The following is a 24,324-nucleotide window of genomic DNA, read 5'->3' on the forward strand; positions in this document are numbered from 1 at the left end:
TGGGATGTCAGCAGGCAGTTCTGTTAAAAATTAACAAGCAGCAGCCTTTTCTGTCCTGTGTTAGAGATGTCTCTGTATTCAAACATAACAGATCCTGACGTCTACATCAAGCCACAAATATAACCAAAGACTCATCTCAGGCAGGACACCACCTTTCACCATGTTGCTCTCTGGAAGGCACTATAGGTCTATTAAGACCTGCACTCCTAAATTTCTTAACAGTTTTTACCCATGTGCCATCAAGGACCTGAACTCTGTCAGGAAGTAGGACTGTGACTAAATATTGGGCAGAGTGCAATTAATCATGATTAAGTGCAATTAACTGACTACTTATTACTATTTATTTATTACTGTTGTGCTGTGTAAATATTTGTTTTCTCTTTTTAACTTGTTTTTGTTTTAACCTTTACCACTGAGTAAAGTACCTGTAGTGAATCTGGGATTTTGGGTCTAAAGGTTGTACACACACACGCCTACAATAATCATCTCGTAACAAATTGAGAGCCTTTGATGAAAATATAAAGAAACTAATTTCAAATAAAAACATTCACTGGTACCATAAATCATATAGCAATTAGTAGTAAGTAGATACATCTCGATAGAAATATTGAGAGTTACATGGTGGCAGTTTTTAAAGAGCTCCTTCTTCTATTTCATGTTAAACCATGTAAAAAAAAAAAAAAAAAAATTAAACATTAATCCACCAGTGTGCGCACACTTGACAAATGAGGCAAGGAAAAACACTTCATTTTAACAGGCAAAAACATTTGTGGCGCAGTGGTCTACACTACATGTCGAAGTGTCCTTGGGCAAGACACTGAACCCCAAATTACTCCCGGGGGAGTACCCAACGGGTATGAATGTGATAACTGATTGACAGTTGGGCACTTTACTTTTTGTATGAATGGGTGAATGTGATATGTAGTGTAAAAGCAGCTTTGAGTGGTCGCGAAGACTAGAAAAGCGCTATATAAGTACGCTATATATTTACCATGATACATACAATACATGGGTCATGACGGACTGCAAATAGAGTAGCAAAGAAACATTTGTGTTATTTATAGATTCTGTAAGGAATCCAAGAGTTGTTTTGGGGATCAGGATTTGTCATTTAACTCTCATATAGAACAATTAAAAACAAGAAATCACCTCAGCAATATTGCAAATATCAGGTACATCCTGTCTCAAAACCATGCAGAAAAACTGGTCCATGCATTTGTTTCTTCTAGGTTGGATTATTGCAATTCCTTATTATCAAGCTGCAATGATAAGTCTCTAAAGACTCTTCAGATGGTACAAAATGCTGCAGCATGACTAATGACAAGAACTAGGAAAAGAGATCTCTCCTGTATTAGCCTCTCTGCATTGGCGACCTACAATGCAGAATAGAATTTAAAATCCTTCTTCTCACCTACAAAGGTCAGGCACCATCATATCTTAAAGAGCTCATAGTGCCATATTACCCCTCTAGAACATTGCGCTCCCAGGATGCAGGCCTGATTGTAGTAGTCTCTAAGAGTAGTGTGGGAGGTAGAGTTTTCATTTATCAGGCCCCCCTCCTCTGAAACAATCTACCAGTCAAGGTCTGGGAGGCAGACACCCTCTCTTCTTTAAAGAGTAGACTTAAAACTTTCCTCTTTAATAAAGCTTATAGTTAGGGCTGGCTCAGGCTTGGACTAGCCCATAGTTATGCTGCTATAGGCTTAGACTGCCGGGGGGATCTGACACTACAAGCTCCTATCTACCTCTATCTATCTGTATGCATTCGTGTCCCATTTATGCATGTTACTAGTAACTTCCAAGTCTGTATTATCTGTTGCTGTTGTTGTTGCTATTTTTGTTTGTCTCTATCCATCACTGCCTCTCCCTCTTATCCCTCCTTCTCGGCCCATCCAGTCGAGGCAGACCGCTGTTCAACGTGAGCGTGGTTCTGCTCGAGGTTTCTGCCTGTTAAAGGAAGTGTTTAATGTTGCCAAGCAGTTGCTCATGGTGAATAAATGTTTCTGTAAATAATGTAACAAAGAGGACAGTCTAGACCTGCTCTTATGTTATCATTTGGCACGGCGCTATACAAATCAAAATAGATTGATTGATTTTATCTGTTGTGTGGTAAGGAAAGGTCTAACTGTTTTTAAAGAATGTGTTGCAATAATCCCGTGTCCCTTCTCCCCTGATGTGATGTGTTGGTGAAACGTTTGACAACCAGTTTGAGATCAGCCCGATTAGACCTCAAAAGCTACAGTACCTCATCAACCTCTAACATCCCCCTTTTATCCTTGGACTGATTTGCCCCGACAATGTATTTGGATACTTCGCAGACGGGGAAAATGGGCCTGAACCTTAAACCTTCTTTGCACAGCCAGCTATCTCCTTCAGTGTTATCTAAGTTCTTTAGCTTTCCTTTGCTTGTGCCATTCTGAAAGATCTCCTTTGGCGGAGTTGATAAAAAGGCTGCATTACTTACATCACTTAGTTACTTAGTAATTGTAAACAATTTTTTGTCAGCGTCTTGTGGTCAGATGTCCTGGATGCATCCTCAATGTAGTTTCCCCAGGACTAATTCTGTTCCCTTTCCAGTCATGTAATTCTTCCTCAGCTCAGCAGTGTACCTCCCTCTCTTTATATCTTCCCCAACCAATGTCAACCATGTACCAGGCACCTGCCACTACTGGCCCTCAGAGGCTAACATTCTACTTCAACAGGGTATGTACTTCAACCTGACATTCAGCGTAGGATCGCCCCCTACTGTGCCCGCTTAGTAATCACCCACCCTATTCTAAACTAGTTAGGAACAAGGTAATTATTTCTATCAACTTGTCACTTGGATGCCTCACTATTAGTAGTCAGTAAGATCAATAAAACTGTGACTTCTGTCCCTGAAAATAGTTAAATTGTAAATCATATAAGCACTAGAGTATATAATTTATCTGGATGATGATAATGATTGAGAGCTTACAGATTAAAGCTAGGGTGGGTAATGTTATTTTAAAGGTAGTCTTCCACAAGCTAAGGCTATCAAGCCAGTTGCACGAGTTAGATACGGTTACCAATGATGACAATTCCCCCAACATTTTTTACACACTTATCCTCCAGCTGTAGTTAGGCAGTGCACCAAACAACTGCACATCATTACTATAGTTGGCTCAAAAAGTTGGCAGATGTATCAAGTGCAATATTTTTTATTAACTCTATTATATACAATGATCAGCAGTATACAATATAACATTGTATTTGTCAGAGCCACTAAAATCTACTGATCTGTAATGTATCCAAATGTAACATCTAATGCCCCAAAGTGTGCCATGGCATGGTGTGAGTGATGTTCCACATAAAGATGATGAGTTCAGCAGGACAAAGACAAACAAGGCTCTCTTGGGTTTCATGGTTTCACACGTACTCCAGGAAAACAACTTAATAATGGTGATATATGTGACTCATTGATGTTGGGTTTAAAACTTATATAAGATGGATGGATTCTGAAATTGCCCACGTCAATTGGATTTGTTTTGTATACACAGACAATATTTTAGTGTCTCTGTGGTGAAGGTTAGGGTAAGACACAAACACAAAACGCACACACACACACTCAGCAGCCATATAAGAAAAGGGTCTGGTCTCACATCCAAGAGGGTTTGTCAGCCATAAATCCCTCATAGAATACAATGAATCATAGGGAGTGTGGAGAATTACAGGAAGAGCTGTTAGTTTTGTGTTTCCACCTGTGCAGGTGTGTGTGAGCATATATGGGAGGATAACAGACCGTCTAGACTCATTCATCGCCTGAGGGACTTAGCATAAAGTAAAAGAGGTGACTGTGAAAGCAAACTGTGACAACTGAGGGGAACACTGTGCTCTGTTTTGACATGGCCGCCTGCATCTCCCATGTTTTTATGATATATTTGCTTGAGTGTCACCTAAACAGTATGTAAGCTGTATATCCATAGGAGCAGTTAGGGCTAGCGCTGGCTGTTTTAAGGCAATAGCTGCAACGCTGTGATCCTGTAACAGAGGTTTACATGTGCAGCAGGGTGACATGGATATGCCTCCCGGGGACATGGAGACTCCAGGCCTGACAGTGGAGTAGTAGGGTATTAGTAGTATAGTAGTTATGATCCAGTGTAACTAAATGTACCATGATTTCACATTTTTATGTTACTGGATGTTGCCTCTGTTCTATACGCTGCCACCCTCAGCAGAGTAATGAGAATTAGACAGCTGGGGAGAACCAGGAGGAGGCAGTATTTGTTTGAAACACAGTGCCTTAGAAAACTATGGAGGCAGCAAGCTACAAAAATGTTAGCAACAGACTTGCACTAGGTGGTGGTAGCTGCTGCCTTTCTTCCATATTCGCTCAGCATGGCCTGGTGGAAGCAGTAGAGGCAGCCAGAGTCTAGTTTGAGGAAAGCTTGATGTGGATTTCAGGGTAGTGGAGATGCCCGACAGAGAGGCTTTTCCAGCAGCAGCCTTGGCATTCAGATTTTGCATTGGGGGTGTAGGTGTTCTGCAGTGACTCAAGTGCACAGCTAGCAAAGATACCATACATTTTTTAAGCCCACCAGCGAGAGGAATTGATAATGAAAAATGTACTAACTATGATTGCTTAAAACCAACCTGAATAGTTCCATAATGTCACTTAGTTTTATGCTTTTTTGTTATTTCCATGAGGAACCATCATTGTCCTCTTTGCTACAGAGACGTCCTCATTACATACAACTGATCCGAGAGAGTTTGCGGACAGCTCTATTATAAATTAACAGGGAGCTGCCTCTTTTTCTGCCCTGTGCCAAAAGATCTTTGGTAAGGCAACCCACTTCATATGACATTGGTAAGGAACTGCTTATAATCGTCAAATATTTACAGAAGTCATGTAATGCATCAGAAATCAAAAGAGGAATAAAAGACTCGTTCAAACTGTGATTTTGACTAATTTGCACTATAAAAAATATTTGGTTACTTCTCCATTTCTTTTTATTAATTGGAATTGAAAATGATATAGCCTGTAGTAAAGATAATTGAATCTGTGAACATTAGGCTGAAAGATACATAAAATGCCAGTTGTTTATGACGAGTCTTTATTTCACTTCATATTGAACGATGTTGAGACAGCAATAGCACAGTAACACGTTGGCTCAGCGTGTCAGCAGATGCATCAGGTGATACATCTAGTGTTTTATTTACTCTAACATATACAACAGTTGGCTGGATAGAATATATAATGATGATACACCTAGCCAGGTTCAGGTGATGCTAACATATGTGTCATGCTGACAGACTTCAAAAAGATTAATTGACTAACAATTCAGTTTCGTTATGATGGATCTGTTGTCTTCTTCGCCAAACTATCCTCTATTTATCATTCCGCCATTGTTCCTAAGCAGCTGTGACGTCTCTACAGGGCTGTCAGATGTGTCCTGAAGCTACTGAAACCTTTGTTAGATGTAACACTCATTTCCCTAGCTTCTTCACATGGCTGTGGGGTCGTTGATCTTGCCCATGAAGAGAATGCTCTTAGTTGAGTGCTCAAGGATGAAGACCAAGAAGGGCCTGTCCAGTCTCAGGACTTCAGGCATACTCATGGGCATGACCTCAATGGTGGTTGCTGCAGCTGCCTCTGTGCCTGTTTCATCCACGCTCAGCACGGCCTGATGGGACACCTGTGGAGGAGCCAGGAGAAGGTCTAGTTTAAACAAGAGCGTCGTTCTAGGGAAACTAGATGCTACAAGTTAGCACAGGAGATTTGCAGTCAAAACACATTGGGTTGTCTTACCTTTGAGACTTTGAGTTTGATCTCTTCAGACATGCCAGAGAAATCAGCGTTGTCTGCAAAAGCATTGGTTACGCCCAATTCTTTTAGGGTGCTATCCAGGGAAGCATCAGCGGAGATTGAAAATTTCGGCAGGTACAGATCCACAGAGCTGAGAAACAGAACATCACCATTGTCAGAATCGAACATATCTAATACAAATAAACAAATTGCCTATTTCTCAGTTAATCCAGATTATTTTCATCCAGTCCCTTAATATTCTTTCTCTCTGCATACAAGCCAAACACAATCCAAGACTTTCTGTATTATCCTACGAACAACTACACTGTTACTTGACACTCAAAGGAAATCAAATGTCTCTCTTACACCCTGAAGAGTGAGTCATGCCAGTGCTTGATGGAATCCCTGTTGATGTAGCCCTCCACCTCCTTCATCTTGCCTTCATCAGGCAGAACGACCATCATGGAAGTGTTGCCCTTGTAGGGCAGCAAGATGACGGTGGCGTGGTTGTTAGTGTCCTGATAGAGGTCATAGCGACCTGTCCTCATCATCATGTCCACCTTAACCTTGGTAGTTTCGTCCACATTGAAGTCTGCCTTTCTTGTCTGGTTACCATCGAAGGGTTTCTCCCACTGTCCTGTACAAAAAAAAAAAACTGTAGTTACTGCAGGTCAACTGGTTGCTTGTGCTTACTTATATGCACTAAAATGGTCTTGCTCTTTCCTCGTCATTGGTCTCCTTAAACTACACAAAGCGATCTGCACTGGACCTTATAAAGATGATGTGTCTTTTAATGTTTATCAAAGCAGATGGTTTAAATCTGCATTAATGATCTGTTCACTTTGAGAATTTCTCTGCATGCCTATGTATCCTACCTCTGAAGTAGACGTAGTTGATCAGCACCATGGCCATCTCAGGATTCAGGTCCTTCACCATATCTTTTATCTTGTCCTGGGTTCTATTGGCAATGAATGTGTTGATCTCAGCTGCAGCCTCAGCGGCATTGGTAAAGTCCACTTTGAGGATCTCACCGGAGTAGAAATGTTGCACATCATTCAGGAACTTCCCCAGAGGACTGAAGCCAGAGCGCAGGGCAGCTGCGTTGCCTACATTGAGCTTCTGATTCTCCTTGCTGTGGCCGAGCATGTGGAAAAGATGCTCGTTACCCTCATCGACCTGTGTCTGGTTAAAGGCACTGTAGCCCAAGCTGGAGAACAGCTGGCTGTGGGTTTCACCTCGGGCCCCTGTAGACAGCATTGACAGGGCGGTGGAGATGCCCAGTGGTGAGTAGAAGATGTTCTTTCCAGCAGCAGCTTTGGCATTCAGACTTTTGTAGAGGGCAAAGGCAAAGTCAGCATTGGGAGAGGACAGCTTGTGGCAGCTGGTTTCTCCCTCACCATGGTGCTGGTCCTGGTGCTGGTGCTGGTGCTGGTGCTGGTCGTGTTGGTGGTCGTTGTGGTGGTCGTGGTGGTCGTGGTGGTGGTGGTGGTGGTCTGCCCAGGCTGCAGCCAGCAGCAGTGCTGCGAGTGCACAACTACCAAAGATACCACGCATGTTTACAGCCTGTCAATAGAAAATCAGTGGAGGTTAGTTTGGCTCAACAATACAGGGTTTAGTCGTTTTAGATAATGCAGACCCCTTTTTGCTGTTCCTTTTTTTTTTTTAACAGAACAGCAAGTTGAAAGTAGCTGGTTCAACATCTATCACTTAAAAAACCTCACTTTCAAACAGGATTTTTACCACAAAAAGCAAGTCTGTAATATAACATTATTTAATACAGTGCAACGCTTACCTTAAATGTCCCCTTTGCTGCAGACAGTTGGCCACAAGTTTTCCCAATATATACAGGAGCTGTCAGAGTCAGCTGACAGTTTGGTCAACGATTAACCAAGACCAGCCCCTGCTCTCTGTCCCGAGATAGCTATCTGGCCAGACTGTCTTTACTGATGTAACACAACTCACTGAGCACATCATGAGTAAAGAATCACTGGTGAGATAACAAGCTAAATAAAATGCATTGGTTATCTCCCTCGCTCTCATGCTAAACTCAAAGGTATGATCTGAAATAACTCGCCTATGCAGAGAAGCAGAAACAAATGAATAGATTAACAAGGTCTGTTCCCTTTCATGCCAAACCGATACAACACAATACATATTACATCCAACATGATTCAGTGTACATCTCTTAGGTGCAACACAAACACTCGCTTCCTTCCTTTATGATATACATAACTCAGTTTGAACCAACACATAATATAATAAAACATTAAGACTAAGGGCCCGATCAGACAGCGCTTTTTGCAGGCTGTAAAATGCGAGGCCCATAGACTGTATAAATAAGATATGAGATAATCCTTTATTGATACCCAGGGGGGAAATTCGTGATAATGGACGTAGTCTCAGTGATGTCACCCACTGGTTTCTAATGTGTTTTGAAGCCCGAATTGCGCCGGCGTTGGGGATAAAGGAGGCAAAGAGGCAGTGACTGTGTGTCTGTGTTGACGTCTAGCAGACCGCCAGCAGGTTCCACCTGTCAATCAAGTGAGCCGGCCCCTATGATTTAAGGCTTAATATAATTAAAACGAGTGTGTTTAAAAAAAATTCACCCCCATTCAGTTATCTTGAACAATAAAATTAGCTATATATAACAAAACCGTTTTTTGTACATGTTTATGCCTGCTGTAAAAATTGGCATTTTCCCACCTGCTGTAATGTTATTTCTTGTTTTCTGGGGCCAGCCTCAAGTGGCCACTCGAGGAACTGCAGTTTTTTGCACTTCCGCATTGGCTTCATTTTTCAACACCGGAGGTTGCCGCTCGGGCGCACCGCACTGCCTTTTCTGTTGAAGCCTACTGTTAAAAAAAGAGCAGCTCGCTGCGCCTTTTTTTTTCTACTGTTGCTAAGGCAACCAACGAAGCATTAGCTGTCATTAACCTTAACCGTTATATTGTAAACTGACAGAAGGCCTGTGATACCTGTGATAATCATGCAAAGATAATTTAAATATATCAACCTGGGGGCCTGATACATTTTAAAACAACTAAAGAAACAAAATAAGAACAATAGAAACACAATAAGAAGAAACCAAACAATTAAAACAATGAAAAAGAAACAGCATCAGAGGTGAAAGGCTGTTCTAAAAAGGTGGGTCTTGATCAGTGATTTGAAGGAGGTCGGTCGGTACGGTCTCGGATGTGTTGGGGTAGAGAGTTCCAGAGGGAGGGGGAGGGCTATGGAGGAAGCTCTGTCGCCCCAGGTTCGGTGCTTGGTTCTGAGAGTCGGAGAGAGGAGGTTTGCATCAGAGGAGCGGAGGCTGCAGGAGGGAGCAGGTCTGTGAGGTATGGAGGTCTTTGTGGGTGAGAAGAAGGACTTTGAACTGGACGCGTTGTGGAACAGGGAGCCAGTGGAGGTTCTGGAGGACAGGGGTGATGTGTTCATGGGGGTGAGTGAGGAGGCGGGCAGCAGAGTTCTGGATGTATTGGAGTTTATTGAGGACCTTGGAGGATGAACCATATAAGATACTCTTAAAGTAGTCAATTCTGGATGTGATGAGAGCATAGATCAGGGTTTTGGCAGCAGAGGAAGAGAGTGATGAACGGAGGGTCTCACTGGAATTGCAGATCAGCTTCAGACACCTCTAAATTGGGCCATTTATTAGTTTCATTCCCGTGTCTGTACTTCACATTTAATCCATGGGAACAGGTTCTATAGCCTGGACTAGCATTAGCCTAACAGTGAAATCTTAGTCATCACTATCAAACATTTGAAGAATGATTAATGATTCACATATAGCACTGGTAACTTTACAAAGTTCACAAAGAAGGGTGAAACTGAAAGATCAAGTGACTTTAATGTCAGACAAAAACAGCCTTGTTTAATCTCCTGTAAACTGTTGTCATCATAGACATAAAATGCTAGCTGATGAAAAGACTACTTATGCTAAGTTATAGGCCCTAGCAACTTCATGAACTTGCATTTACATATTGTTCGTTGTCATGTAATGATCACACCATTACCCACATCTGACACCATTAACCCCCTGTAGCATACATATTATAATTACGGCCTTGTGAGCCGTAAGTATGTACGAGGTTCATTCAGACAGTCTCGCAGCACATTCTTCTATAATTATCAGCTCATGTAGGAAAAAAGGCATATGGTTTATTACGTTTATTCATCGTTTATACATCTGGCCCATCTGCTAGTCACATTGTTAGTTTAAGGGTTATAAGTCTGGGAAGTCTGATAGAAAAAATGACGCAAGTCACCTCTGGGGATCCTCCGCTCTTCCTATTGGCTCACAACCCGGGGATTTCAAGGCCCTTCTTGATTAATATGCTGACATTTCTGTTACTTGTGATGGATCTGTTGTCCTATTCATCAAACTGTCCTCTATTCATCATCTCCTAAGTGAGCGAAATATCATCACGACATCTCCACAAGGCCGTCTGCTGCTGAGGTAAAACTGCTGAACTCTGCTGCAGACTAAAAATGCATCGCATGAGAGTTTTCTTTGTTGTGTTGGCGAGTAAGCCTCGATGTTCTCGCAAAGCCATCTCCGATAATTACGTAAAGGAGGAAATGGATTGTGGTACGAAAAAAAAAAATAACAAAAGACAAAATGCTTTTGTAATGAAAAAAAGGTATTTGGGGTTTTTGCAAGAATAGCAGAGATTCGGTTACAGAGGTAAATTGCTGCCATTTAAATCCCTTTCATCATTTAGTGAAAATGGAGAAATTAACTTTAAATCTTCCTGCAATGTTGGGAAATTGAAGGGAAAACAAACCACACTCTGCAACTTCAGGGAAATTGCTTGAAATGCAAAATCTTTCCAAAATTATACAGCATAGAATTTGTGAAAGTATAAACCAGTGATGTTTCAGGGGATGCATTTTTATCAATATGATGATGTTCAATCTTAACACGGACTAATATAAACAAGAGTACGGTCTGTATGAGCAGGAAGAGCCTTTAAGATTGTCATAGATTACGAGCTCGAAAGGTTAAAGGTGAGTCTCAGGGAGGACAGATGATGATGTTGAGACTCCCCCATCTTCGGACTTCCATGAGGTGGCCAAGTAAACTGATCTTATTCCGCTGATTGTGGGCGGTGCCATGTAGGGTCAACCAAACAAACTTCTTTGCTTTTGGCTGTGGCTACAACTTTGCCGGACGAAGTTCACCAAAGTTGAACTCGGGAACATGCATATTTGCTCTGCAACAGGAAACAAATGGTGTGAACTGAAGGCAAATAATCTCCAATTTTATTTTTGCATATATGTGACCTTACAAAAGCTTATTTGTTAGCTGTCTCGTAAAGAAACACTGGATAGTTGCATTTCTCTTTTAGTCTTTTCATCTTCTTTGGTGATATTCGAAGCCGGCTGAGTGTGAGAGCTTTCTAAATTGTCAGATTTCCTTAGCTGGAACTTAGGGAATCGGATTTCTGTCCGCCTGTGTAAACAACAATCAATGTGTGATTGGATTTGCTCTAAGTTGTCTTGTTACAACCTGTGGGCCCCGTACTGCAGGCTTTCACTCACTGATGTGTAGAGAGCACAGTAATTACAGCTGACTTAAAAACTACTCAGCATCATTCATCATGCCAACAACAGAAATCAAGGGTCTGCAGGGGACCAGTGAGGGAGAGTTGCTTGCTGCCATGACATGGATCAATACAGCCAACTGTAAAATCATGGAGAAGCAAACACGCTTTAAAGATGGCAGATCCACTTCTCAACTGTATTTAATTACATTTAATTCTGGCATTCATATTAAAGCCCCATAGATCCACATTTAATCTTTATCTCTTATTTTATTGGCTATATAACGCACATATTTGACATTTTTCTTACTTCTATTATACTATATATTTCTCTATACTTCTCTGTGTCAGAGCAACTGTAACGCCCGAATTCCCCCCGGGGATTAATAAAGTATTTCTGATTCTGATAAACTAGACAGTTAGTTAGTTTTTAGACAGTTAGTTAGTTTTTTCTTACTTGAGTAAGAGCATGTTGAAATTAAAGTCGAGGTGAAATGCAAAATGTAATTTTAATCGTTTTAGATCACATCCCCGGTAATTTTGTGCATCTATTTGACAATATAGGCCAAAAAAAATACAAAAAATCCATTTCTTCGTATACTTATATCAAAATCCGATCATTTTTTCTTCCAGTAAAAAAAAAAAATCCTGTGTGCTTACGTAGGCTAGCACCAAACAATTTCAACCAATCAATCTGCAACATTTAGCCGCAGAGCACCAAGAACGCTCGGTCAGTTAGCTAGCTACTGCGCTGTGGAGAACGTCTGTCTACGCCCACTTCTCAACGATCAAATCAAATCCCTCTAATGATATGTCCCGCCTGCACGTCCTGTTTCACTCGGAAATACGTCACGATAGGGAAGCTAGATACTCTCGAAATGCCGTTTCAGTTCGACTTTAAATTAAGGATGCAATATGGCACAAGCTAAAAAAATGTATATCCACTCATCCTTTAAAGAATTCTACCTGGCCTCATCTTGAAGCTTCTTTCCTGAATAGAGATGCAAAATGGCACACATGAGACAATGTCAACAGTAACTCATTCCGAAACCACCTCCTACTGGCATCATCATGACGTTTCTTTTCTGAATTATCTGAGGTAAAACACAATGGAATTCAAAATGGGATGCAAAATGGCACACATGAGACGATGTCAATAGTAACTAATTCCTAAATCACCTCCGACTGGCCTCGCCTTTCTTTCAGTGGCTTCTTTTCTGAATCACCCTATTAAAGAAGTAGATGCATTCAAAAAGGGATGCAAAATGGCACACATGAAATATTTTGATATTTACTCATTCTTAAATCTGTAGATAAAAGTCTAAGGGCCCTATTTAGACGGCGGAAGGTGCACAGTCTAAAGCGCACTGCGGTAAGCAGTATCATGATTTAGGGAGACGAGGGAAACAAAAGCTTGCAGTCTGTCCCTTAAACAACATTTTTTCACTGTATCTGCAAACACACTGCTTTTTCCTTATGAGTAGAAGCGCTGCTGTGCGTCCCCGTGTCAGTGACAAAAAGACTCGTGTTGTGAACTCGCCGATATATGTCCATAATGCGCCCTCTAAATAGCAAACACAGACTGCGCCGTAGACTTTAGACCAGGTTTTTGTTGGTCTAAGGCGTGGTCACATTCTGCGTCATCTAGATAGCAACGCGCCACCTGTTTCCCGGACCACGCCTCATATCAAACCAACATGCCCATGGGCGCTAACGGTAACGCAAGATGACTTTTTACACAACGTGTTCGCTGGGCGTGAAAATGACGACTACGCCGGGTGGAAGATAGCAATAACACTAGCACTGTGCGCTTTGACGCTTTGCGCCGGGTGGATTCAGGCGGTTAGCTTGACATGCTTTGAACCTCATTCCTATTCAACTATTTAGACTCCCCACGAACCCCGGCTTATTGCTCAGCCAAAAGCTCATTAGGCCTCGTAGTCCTCCGGGGGCTGCAGCTCTGCTTTAGGAAGAGTATTCAGGCCAGGTGTTCTGAGAAGGCCAGTTGCACCACTGAGGTTGAAAGTTGGTGTCATATAGCATTATCACCTCAGAAGAGTCATCCCTGACGATCACGGCCTCTATGTGGCGCCGCTCAAATGGTTGATGACACGATTTATGTGTCATTAGTAAAGGAAACATGTATGAATGGATGAAATGTGAGAATACAAAAGATAAAGTTGAACTACAAAAAGCTGCTGTATGAATTTACTACCACCAACAGTCACAAGGGATCATCTGTTCTTCATAAAAAACACAGACTGATGAATAAGCAGGTGTTCAATATGCTATGCAGTGGGTGGTATTGCATAGTCGATAATGAGCCCATATTGGATGTGTACTGACTTCACTTTCTCTGACTTTTGTAGCCGCATTTCATTTTCATTTAAGCTTTCCATTTGTTGTTGTGCTTTCAAAGGTATTTGTCTCTCTTTTGCACGTAATGAAGTGAAACATCTGCCTTCTTGTTTATACCCTCAATAATTACTATCCAACTTGGTGTTGAAAGTATGAATATGCATGTGCGAAAACTGCTACTTTCATTACCCACACACCAAATCAAGAAGCTTTCTTTGTACAGTGAAGTTCAGTCATTCTTCAAAGGTTTCGAAGCTGAGTGTGCTGAGGCCCGGACAAAAAGCTATCAAAGACCAGTGAAGGTGTCCCATCACAACGCAGGCTGCCTCACGTTCTTAAATGACCCCCAGCATCAATCACATCCTCAGTTCCATTTCTACCCTCTGGCCCATCGTCTACATCAGTACTGTTCTGAGAACCTGCCCCTCCAGTGTCCATCTCGGGTGTGCCTCCAATTCCAACTTGAGTTCAGGCTCCAGCCTCAGGCTCCCTTTTACCCTTTGAACCCCCCCCCCTTCTGGAGAGAGGGGCTATATTGCAGATCTGTAAAAGCAGATATGGTGGCCTCCAAGCTATGTTTTCCGCAGGGTTAGCTGCAAGCCCCTGGTCCTCCAGGGCCTGGCTCCGACTGTTAAACGTCGACACTCAGGATACCAAAGCCAGATCTGACGTCAGGCCAAAGGGCCAAGAGCAACAAGTTGTTCAGCAGTTGCTGCTGCGTGACTCCCAGCTCAGCAGTGGTTATTGTGGCAAAGTCGTGGTACGGTTCAAAGGCCCAGGCTGTTTGTATGGCGGATGTGTGATCCTGATTGACCTCTTGTTTGCAGAGGCCTGCTGAAGAGTTGCTTATAGGCTTTGGCAGAACTGAGCCACCCCCTTTAGCAATTCCAGCAATGTGAGACATGTAAAGCTATACAGAGAAGACATAACCGCTTCTTCTCTCCCCATCCCGGCTTAGCCTGCAAAAAGCTGCAGGTTTTCTTTTCACATAAGACCAGCCAAGCTCCAGCTCGGGAGAGCGTTGTTCTAGTGGACTCAGTGCGGGGGTGGCGGTGGTGTTGAAAGTATATCGATCTCCAGGGCTGAGCTTTTGACCCTTGGGTTGAGCTCCAAGCAAACAATGGCAGCATTTGTCTTTTCTTAGAATTTTAGCAGCAGTGAATGTGTGTGTGCAGCGGACAGAGAGGACAGGGCACACTCATTCCCCCCCGTTAATACACATGCTGGTCAACATGGAATTTGAACGCTTATGCAACTGATGCATACTTAATTTTTGCCCTAGTTTCACTGTGTGCACAATGTCAATACATCACAGACACTATACATTCGCCATATATGTATTCACAACAAGAAATACAGTTTGTATATCACTGAGTTTATGAGGGACTAAAACATATGACACAGTATTTGCTTTATTATTTATATCTCACATAAAAAAACTGATAAGCGTTAACTATCGTACAGTATCTGAGATTAAAACAATGAAACTATTAAATATGCTAAGCCAGCAGTGACACAGTGAGAGACTGCCAAATGTCAAAGTGCTCGTTAAATACCATGAGATTAATCTCACCATGTCAATACAGCGTGTAATTAAGCAGCAGGTCATATGGGATTCTCAGCAGTCAACAGAATGCTGTAAAAACAGTGTTGTGTGAGACAGCTGCTGCTGTGATGCTGCGATGCCACCATGTGGTTAATAATAACATAACTGAAATTGTAATTCTCCCAGAAAATAAATATTTGAAAAAGAGCATTTTTCATATGCATTTAGCAAAAACATTGTAAAAGTAGATAAAAATGTGCAATAATGGGTCTAACATGATTATGTGTTTGTCTGAAGCTAAATTATTTCTGCTGGCGGTAAGAAACAGAAAATCATTAAATGCTGCCTTGAGGGAAATTTAGTGACAACCCTGTTGAAGTGTCCCTGTTTGGCGCATTAGGAACCGGGCTAATAAGCATGTCTTAATATGAGGAGTGTACTGCAGGGGGACTCAGAGGTTGAGTTGGGGTAGTATGAGGCAGCAGTAGAGCAGAATCCACAGGACCAAGAGCGTTTCCACCTCCAATGGGGTTAGGTCACAACAGGCCGCTAAAGATTGAAGGATAACTCCTCCACCTCTGTTGGGAAATAGATAAAACACACGAGTGTTAGAATCAGACTAAAGGAAGGCATTTCACACTTACATTTATAAAGAGCAAATATATGGTTACTACGACTCAAATCATTGTTGAAGCTGGAGCAATATGTTTAGGGTCTTAGTAAGAGCAGTGGTTTAAGAAATGGATTAGACACTGTGTTTATCTGCTTTAGTGTTAGCATGCCCTGCTAACTAGCATACTACCTCAAATAGTCACCTTGTGTGATGAGGCAATGGGAATTAATGAGTTAAATACACTTTTTTAGTGAGATTTCAGATTACATTACCAAAATAGCTTTTAACATCCACTCTGTGCGAGCCAAGATGCTAATGCTAGGCTAACTCTGTCCTGCTCCTTGTTGGGTTTAGTGAAGTTGACATTCCAGCAACTCCATGTTGGTCAAACTTTTCAGTTATTGTTTTTCTCTTGTCAAATAAACCCTCTTATTAGATCATTTCGTCGTTAAAGGATAAATCTATACCTAGTGTTGCATGTTCAGGTACATTTTTCTATGTCAAGCATCCAAATAATTCAAGGGTTATGTTTGAATGAATAAGATGTTAACTTTTATACTGTAGCTGCTAATACAGTAAGGAGGAGCTGCCTTATGTTGCATGACATAAAAACTATTTCCCCGTCTTTGAGTGGATCATCAGCTAGCAAGGATGCTGACTTTTTACTTAATGCACCAGTCTTTTAGCTCAAAATCATGTAGCCAAACTTCATATACAGAGTTCCTATTATTTAAATTAAGGAATCATAAAAAAGCTCAGATGAAGGCAAACAGTCTAAAAAGGAAAGCGACCGTCAGCGAGGAAAATCAAGAGTTACAACCGGAGCCAACCGTGGACGTCTGGTTAAATTGGGAAGGGTGCTCCTGCAATTACCGTTTATTGCCAAAGGTGCCGCCGAAGAGAACGCATCTGAAATCTTCAAGATTAGACCTTTAAGTTATGCTACTTATTTATATGCATCAGTTTTTCTTTCAGCCAACAAAATCTACAGCAGTCAGCCTGAAATAAAAAGCCTGCTTCTGATTGCCTCTGTGGAAATTTAAAACCCATTGTTTGAATCTTTTTTGACTCGTCAGTCTGCCACCCTTACCAATGTAAAAAGCTGGACACATACTTAGTGTAATTTGAGGGCAATAGTTTATATGATACGACCTACCTGAATGACTGACAGGTTGTACTGCCAGCAGGAGTCCAACAGTTATCATCACCATGGACCTTAACGCCTCCATTAGTGCCATTTTTGGAGGTGGTTTTAGCAGGACGGTCTGATATTGTTGCCTTCTTGTAGGTCGTTGTTTGTTCTCTGTTTTTCTCCTCTTCTGTTAAAACTTCCTCAGAATCCATCCAGTAAGTGTCTTCATCACTGTGATCTTCCTCGTCTTCATCTTCAGATGTTAAATCTTCCATTATGGAGACATTGTCTTCACTGTCATTTTTTCCTTCTGTGTTAAACGTTGGATCGGCTCCTCTGACTTCATATACAGCTTCGTCAAATAATAGTTTCTCATTTTCTTCGACCGTAAAACTTCCTACACTCATGACACTTTGCTGATTTCTCCTCTCGTCCTTCTTTAAACTATCGTCTTCCTCTTTTTCACTCCCGACCGTTCTGTCCTGCATTTCCTCAAATGTCAAATCCTCTTCTGCTTTATCTACCAATTTATCACCCTCTCTGCTTTGGTCCTCTATGCCCCGTTCAAACTTCCTATGAACCCCTGCCTGAGCCACGACTTCTGATTCAACATTGTGTGAGCCTTCTTGATGTTTACATTCATTTTCATTTGACGTCTCACATACTTCCAGATGTTTGGACTCTTCAGTCTGCTGTCCATTCAGGAACATCTCTTCTGCCGTTTCCTCTTCCACCCTTGGTACTTGCCTTTTCATCTGATTATAAGGTCGAGAATCCTCTTCATTCAACTCCAGGATGTAGCTGTAGGCCTCCTCCTCGTCCGAGTCCAGTACGCTGTAGATTCCTTCCTCAGAGCTCAAGGAGAAGCGACTTTCATCCACTCTTGGCTTGCTGTAGCTCTGACTTAATGACGCTTTTTGCATCCATGACCGGATCTCCTGGCTGGTAACACCTGCATCCAGTGGACTGGGCGACTTGAAAACACTTCGACATTTGCCTTTCTTTTTGGTGAATGCCGAGGTCGCACGACTCCCCGCAGGTTGATCAGTGATGTCTTGGCTATGACAGGATGAAAAGATGTCACCGCAGCTTGGGGAGTAGTCAGAGGCAGCTCCACCTTTGTGAAGCGAGTTGGTACGGGTGCTTCCTGAGGGTCTTCTGGCCCAGCGTTTCCATAGTTGCTGCTCGCTGCTTCCCTCCAATCCTGCGAGCAAAGCTTTGGCTTCTGGTTCATCAGCGAGGATCTCCCCAAAGTTGACTGACTCAAGTGATCCAAAATGTGGGATTTCAGTATTAGATTTTTGATCCTGTAATATAGTATTGAGTTTAGAACTTGCAGTTACATGATATCACCAAGAATAAAGCCTTTTTTACACTGCTGTTCTGCCTCAGCAGCGTAATGAAGCTCCGTCCTCATGCCACCTTTGTCATTCTACATTGGACCCTGCAACGCCGCCGTAAAGCCGCCCCAGTGTGTGTTTTTAAATAGTGTTCCGTTGTTGCGGAAGCAAAGCGTGTGCGAGGTGTAAACAAACAAATACACACACACACACAGCGCTGTTACGCCCTGCCGGCTCTGCAGCTTACACAGACGCCGTTTAACCTCTGTTACTGCCTCCGATGCCGGCTCAGAGGCGGAACGACTTCGCCCCACCTTTCCACCTCTGTGCGTTCTACATAGAAGACGGAACACAACAGAGGCGTAATAATCCCGCCTTGAACTGGCAGTGTAAAAAGGGCTTAACTTTCACAGTGCTTTGTGTTTGATAGGAATGGAAATTAGTTTAATATTTTGGGGAACAAGCTTTACTTTTTTCTCCCAAAGTTATTAACTCCTCCCTCTTACCCATGTGATTAAAGCAGCCATTTAGCTTAGCTTAGCTTAGCTTAACATAAAAAATGGAAAACAGAAGACAGCTAGCCTGGCAAAATCTGCAGCAAATAAGACATGATACGTCTTGTTTGCTTAATCAATACAAAATGATTCCACCTAACTGCACCCTTTAGTTTGTGTACAATTCAAACAAACAAGATATAATGTGTTAATTGGAGGTACTGGTGTGCAGATTGTGTTACTATTGGACTGAGCCAGGCCTGCTTTTCCCCTGTGTCACCAGTCTTTAAGCAAAGCTAACCAGCGGCTTGTGGTTGCTACATAATGTTATGAGAATGGGACATTTCTTTTCCATCTTAATCTCAACAAGAAAGCTAGGAAGTGTCAAACTATTTAAGTTTGCCGTACTGACCTCCTCTGTGCCTGTGCAATGCCTCAGGAACATAGACACATAGGTGATGATGGACTTCTCATCTGGTGATTTGCACAAAACATCTGCAGAAAGAAAAGTTTTCACACAGGTTAAACGGTATCTCAGGTCACCGTCCTCCTGTTGGAAAACCAGTTTAGGTGCTATCTGAAAATACAGTACGATTGGTGCTACACACAGTGATAAACTTTGCTGCTCATTTCAAGCAAGGGCAACTTCTAAATTGGTCTGCCATGAGGTAAGTGCTTCTGATGCACTCCTGTGGCCCCCTGATGGTTGGTATCATTACAAGGTGGTGGGCCAAGGACCTTCAGGGTGTAGGTGCAGTGGTCGTACTGTTTATGTGAAGGCCCGTGAGATATATGCTTTGTAAATTGGCACTTTCTATTCAGTAAGTGTTTACCTTCAGGCTCCAGCAAAGGCGGTATATCCAAACTGTGATGGGCTGCATTAAGAGCCAATTGAATGTTTTCTCTTGGCTCTCTCGCCTGGATCTCCATCAGGTCAACCAGTGCTGGGTTTATAGACTTAATCATAGCGAGGAATGCCAGCCCACTCCTCCAGCTCTTACCAAAGTCATGCACCTCCACCCCGAACCTGAAGTTACATAATAGAAAAATACAACTTTAACACAGCAAGCCTGCACACTTCACCTCTCTCACGGTGGTTATATTGCTGTAGTTTCAGTTCGGGATATTTCAAACAAAAAATGCATTGACAGATTGTAGGATCTTTTTCACACTCACTTTAATGTGCATCTTTGGACCCACTGCAGAAGAGTCTTGATTGCTTTCCCCTGATACTTTGGCTCCCTGGTGGCTTTTCTAGATTTGCTTGGCAGGGTTTTGCAGGAGCAGCTGCCGCCGTCATTTGTCTGGGGCGTGATGTCACCGGAGGAGGGGTAACTGCTCACTGGTGAGGACGAGAGGCTGGAAGACAAATGCCTCTGGAGGCCTCCTGTAACCTCTTTCACCTGTTTGAGAGTAAAGGAGCAGAGTGCATGTAAGGTAAGTGACAAAATCATGTCGGCAAGTGAAATAATACATTTAAATGTTGGATGATGATATAAAACCTGCCTGGAAATGCAGGATGATGTTCCAGACGAGGTTAAGGACAACAGAGGGAACGCCATCAGCAATACCGGGGGCATCTATGCCAAGCAGCCTCACCTGAGGGACAGGGAGGAGATATCATCTGAAATGCTGTTTCTCCAGATGTGAGTGTAAATGTAATATACAATATAACTGGATTGCATTAAAGCAAATGCACTCACGTGTCTATCATCCAGGAATGCAAGGGCCTTGGAGATGTTGTTCAGTCTGAAAATGCGGTGAGAGGATGACCTAAACCTGTAAAGCTAATATGAAATGTACAGAAGCAACATTTAATGGGAAAGTTTTTTGTTTTTTTTGCAGTAGTATTAGCATGAAATCCTAAAAATGTCAGAATCAGAACTACTTTATTTTCCCCCACTTTATTTAATAGCTTATATGAAGCTACTCTCAGCTTCTGTTAGCTTCAGCTAGCATATAGACTCGGAAGCCAACCTAGCTTGGCTCTGTTCAAAGGTTAAAAAAAAGTTCTTTGTTAACTTTTTCTTGGTTAAGCTTTAAAGCTGCTGGTAGGTGGTTTTTATGACCTTAGGCTACGCACTATAGTCGCACAGCGGCCATTTTCCTCTAGCCTCATGCTCAGGATGGGAAGCTCAGGTGCTAACGAGGATAATATTGGATTTCTGTGTTTCAGGCTGCAGATCATAACACACTAACAGTTATTTTTTCACTGCTTCCCGATTGATCAGCAACTGAATAGAAATGGGATCATGAAATACAGAGAGACAGCAACATTTGAAGGTAAAACAACAGATTTTTTTGGCTATCATTTGACAACAGCTAGCATTAGCATTCAACCACTTCCTAGCTAACAGAAATTTAAACTAAGGTAGTACAAAGCTAATGTACCTTGGTGTTTTAATCGTACCTAATGGGTTATCAATATTGGAATATAGCTGATGTCCCTTTGTCTTTTCATCTGCTGATAAATCGAGCTTTTCATCCAGAGCGTGATGTCAGAAAAAAAATGGCCACTGTTCGTATGTTTTGAATAGTCAGTCTTCCTTGGCTAAGCCAAGCTCATTGGCTGCTAGCTGTAGGCTCATATTAGCAACCTTTAACAGTCATCTGTTTTGGCTTCTTTTGATTTTAAAGTATATAAATTAAATGACTGTATTGTAGTTAGTTTCATTGTAAAGCTTGACTCTTACTAGCTTGCATCCAGACAGCTCCTCCAGCAGAGCCATCAGTACTCTGCCATCCTGAATGTCTGTGAACAGGTCGTGCACTTCAACCGGAGGATCACACTGGAAATAACAAAGTGCAAACCTTACTGGTGACTGAATTTATGAGCTTAAGAATAAAAGCATAACAATGTGAAAGTAAAACTGCATTGATTCATATTTTACCCTCTGCAGGAAAGTATTTATCCACCGGGTGAAGGTTCTCTTCTGGGCTGCTTTTCTGCCATCTGGAGGAAACGAAACAAAGACTTGGCACAGAAAATATTGACTGTAATGCACACAGGAGATTTTGTTTATTACGATGAGCAGAAAATGAGAAAATAGCACATATGTTTCACCCTAAAAGACAACTGAATATGGACACATTTGAGATGACCAAACCACCTTTGTGTCATATATTTTACATGCAACACGTAAGATGATTTCAGAAGTGAATCATCAACAAGGAAAGATCTGTGTATGATTGGGCAATCAGATGTAATATTGCCAAAGACGCCTTCCTGGACAAATGAAAATGAGAAAATTCAGTAAAGGAAGAAAAAGACAAAAAAGGTTGTTGTCTTTCAAAAGTACAGTTTAGTTTTCTGTGTAGTGATTAACATATATTTATCACTCAGAGGCTCAGTATTAACCATAAACTTAAGACAGATTTTCTCATCACTTTACCTTGAGGCTGCTGAACCTTTTGATCATTGACCTCTCCCACTGAGTTCTCTTGAGAATCCCCGTTAGCCTTGTCCTGCATTCTCCTTTAATATCAGTCGCACTTCTACTTACGATCCATTGACAAGCAGTAGCACTCGTAGATATTCGAGGTGCTCAGAGGTTTCCTTCCAGTATACGAATGAAGAAAAGGCAAGTGAGGCAGTGTGTCCTGCCTGAACACGCTGACACCTCCTTCCAAGATGTTGATCAACGCTCGCTTCCACTCCCCTGAAACAACTCAATCTGAATGCTATTGGCAGACTGCGGTTTGTAAAACTTCGTCTCTGGAGGCGGTAGCATGAAGTACTTAACGGTTACTGTGAAGGAATCAGCTGAGATCACTCTGACGAGTTCATGGTTGTTTGCTTTCAGAGCAATGTAATAAATCTCTCTGACTATCATAGCAGAGTGGCTCACTGACAGAAGAATGTTCAGCTCAGACTTAGGGAGTGAGTAGTCTGGATTTCACAACAGGAGTGAGCAGATGGAGCAATGTGCCAATAGCACTTTTTTACATTCTAGTCCATGAAGGCCTTATCCCCAACGGCTTAGGACATTATCTTATGGTGGACTAACAGAATGAAGCCTTTCAGACATTTTATGCCTTCAAAGTTATCTGAACATGGTTGTTGCAGTAGTGGGAAAAGAGGGTGCTGAGCTCAGGGTGCTGCGATGGTGTGGTAGTGTTGTGTAAGGTACTTCTGAGACACTGAAACACAATATAGGAAGTCCAATTGATGCATTTAACTCTCATCCTTTATCCATTAAAGAAAAAAACAATCATTCATCTTTAATTATTTATTTTTAGAACATTCGCAGTGATGTTATTAATGACATTAATTTTTTTTTTAAAAACCCAGATTATTTACATTTTTGGAAAGTTAGTTAATTGTCATAAATTGTAAAACATCATTGTGGAAAATTGTGTCTGTTGCATTTGTGTCTCTCTCCTCCAGAAATTAGGAAGGAAGGAAGGAAGGAAGGTAGGTAGGTAGGTAGGTAGGTAGGTAGGTAGGTAGGTAGGTAGGTAGGTAGGTAGATAGATAGATACTTTATTGATCCCGAGGGGAAAATGAAAACATAAAGAAGATAATGGCATAAAGTCATCAGGCACAAGTTGATCGATAAAGTCGTGAAAAATAGGTATTATGGGATAAAATGTTACCCTGTGTGTTATATGGTGTTACGACCCAAAAGATGTTTAAGAGGATGACGGCAGTAACAATAAATTTAAAAACCCAGGTAAAATAACGGATGAAGCGGATCAAGCAAAGTAGGCCAAAGGTTTATTCAGTAATGTAACAAAACAACTTAAAGCGAGTGAGAAACTGAAAACCACTAGTTTCAACACAAAGAGTAGGCTAACTAACAATAAAGAAAAAGCTAAATCACTGCAGGCTTCACTGGCACTGGAGGCATGCAAAGTTCACACGCTGAACTTTACCCCAGCCACACACTGGTCCACACGGGCTTGATGAGAAGGGAGGAATGAGAGAGGGAGACCACAGCTCTCTTCTCCTTCTTATAACCTCCTACTCATCAGCAGATTAGCCACACCTGCCACACCTCTACTGCAGAGCAGGAACCTGCAGAGAGAGGGAGAAAACACACACACACACACACACACACATGGCACGTAACATATGGCATATATTTGCACACACAAGTCACATTACTGCCTCTGGTAGAAACACTGCACAATGGTTTGGAAAACATGGATATTACAACTCAAACCCACAATTATTTTAGCTGCTGTCTCAATAAGTTTTAGGTAAACTGAATTATTTTTTAACATTAGTTAAGAACCTTTTATTATCATCTTCAGATGCTTCTGGAGAAGCACATGTCATATCTTTTCCCCAGCTTGTTTGAGGGTTGGATTTATAAAATTCTGCATTAGTATATTAAGTTATATGTTAGTTTTATATTTTAGACTTACTTGACTAGGTTTACTTTTCAGATATGTTTATATTTTGTTATGTTAGCTTACATTTTAGATTAATAGGTTATTATTTACTATTGCTGTTAGAATTCCTGGATGTATATATTCATCTTCTAGTAAAGTACGTCTATCTGTCTGTCTATCTATGTAAATGTGTT

General features: G+C 41.7%; 2 protein-coding genes across 3 annotated transcripts; both read right to left on the reverse strand.

Annotated features, from left to right (window-relative positions):
- Window positions 1-5,133: 5,133 nt before the first annotated feature.
- Window positions 5,134-7,324, reverse strand: LOC138585036 (alpha-1-antitrypsin homolog). Of its 2 annotated transcripts, XM_069657255.1 has the most exons (5): window positions 7,239-7,318; window positions 6,640-7,154; window positions 6,131-6,401; window positions 5,768-5,915; window positions 5,134-5,654 (listed from the first exon to the last, which is right to left on the reverse strand). In XM_069657255.1, the coding sequence occupies exons 1-5, from the start codon at window positions 7,316-7,318 to the stop codon at window positions 5,463-5,465; spliced, it is 1,206 nt and encodes a 401-aa protein (XP_069513356.1). In that variant the 3' UTR covers window positions 5,134-5,462. The 2 variants fall into 2 exon arrangements, with proteins under 2 accessions (XP_069513356.1, XP_069513357.1); XM_069657256.1 differs by having other exon boundaries at window positions 6,640-7,324.
- Window positions 7,325-17,616: 10,292 nt separating this feature from the next.
- clmnb (calmin b) lies at window positions 17,617-22,338 on the reverse strand. Its single transcript, XM_069684957.1, has 10 exons — window positions 22,186-22,338; window positions 21,685-21,746; window positions 21,487-21,582; window positions 20,497-20,580; window positions 20,300-20,392; window positions 19,970-20,196; window positions 19,627-19,820; window positions 19,206-19,288; window positions 17,668-18,266; window positions 17,617-17,623 (listed from the first exon to the last, which is right to left on the reverse strand). Exons 1-10 carry the CDS (start codon window positions 22,262-22,264, stop codon window positions 17,617-17,619), a joined length of 1,524 nt encoding a protein of 507 aa, XP_069541058.1. The 5' UTR covers window positions 22,265-22,338.
- Between the last annotated feature and the right edge of the window lie 1,986 nt (window positions 22,339-24,324).

This window comes from Semicossyphus pulcher, unplaced genomic scaffold, assembly GCF_022749685.1.
Source record: "Semicossyphus pulcher isolate SPU_LCO1_2020_fin unplaced genomic scaffold, fSemPul1.0.p SCAF_11, whole genome shotgun sequence".
Taxonomy (NCBI): domain Eukaryota; kingdom Metazoa; phylum Chordata; class Actinopteri; order Labriformes; family Labridae; genus Semicossyphus; species Semicossyphus pulcher.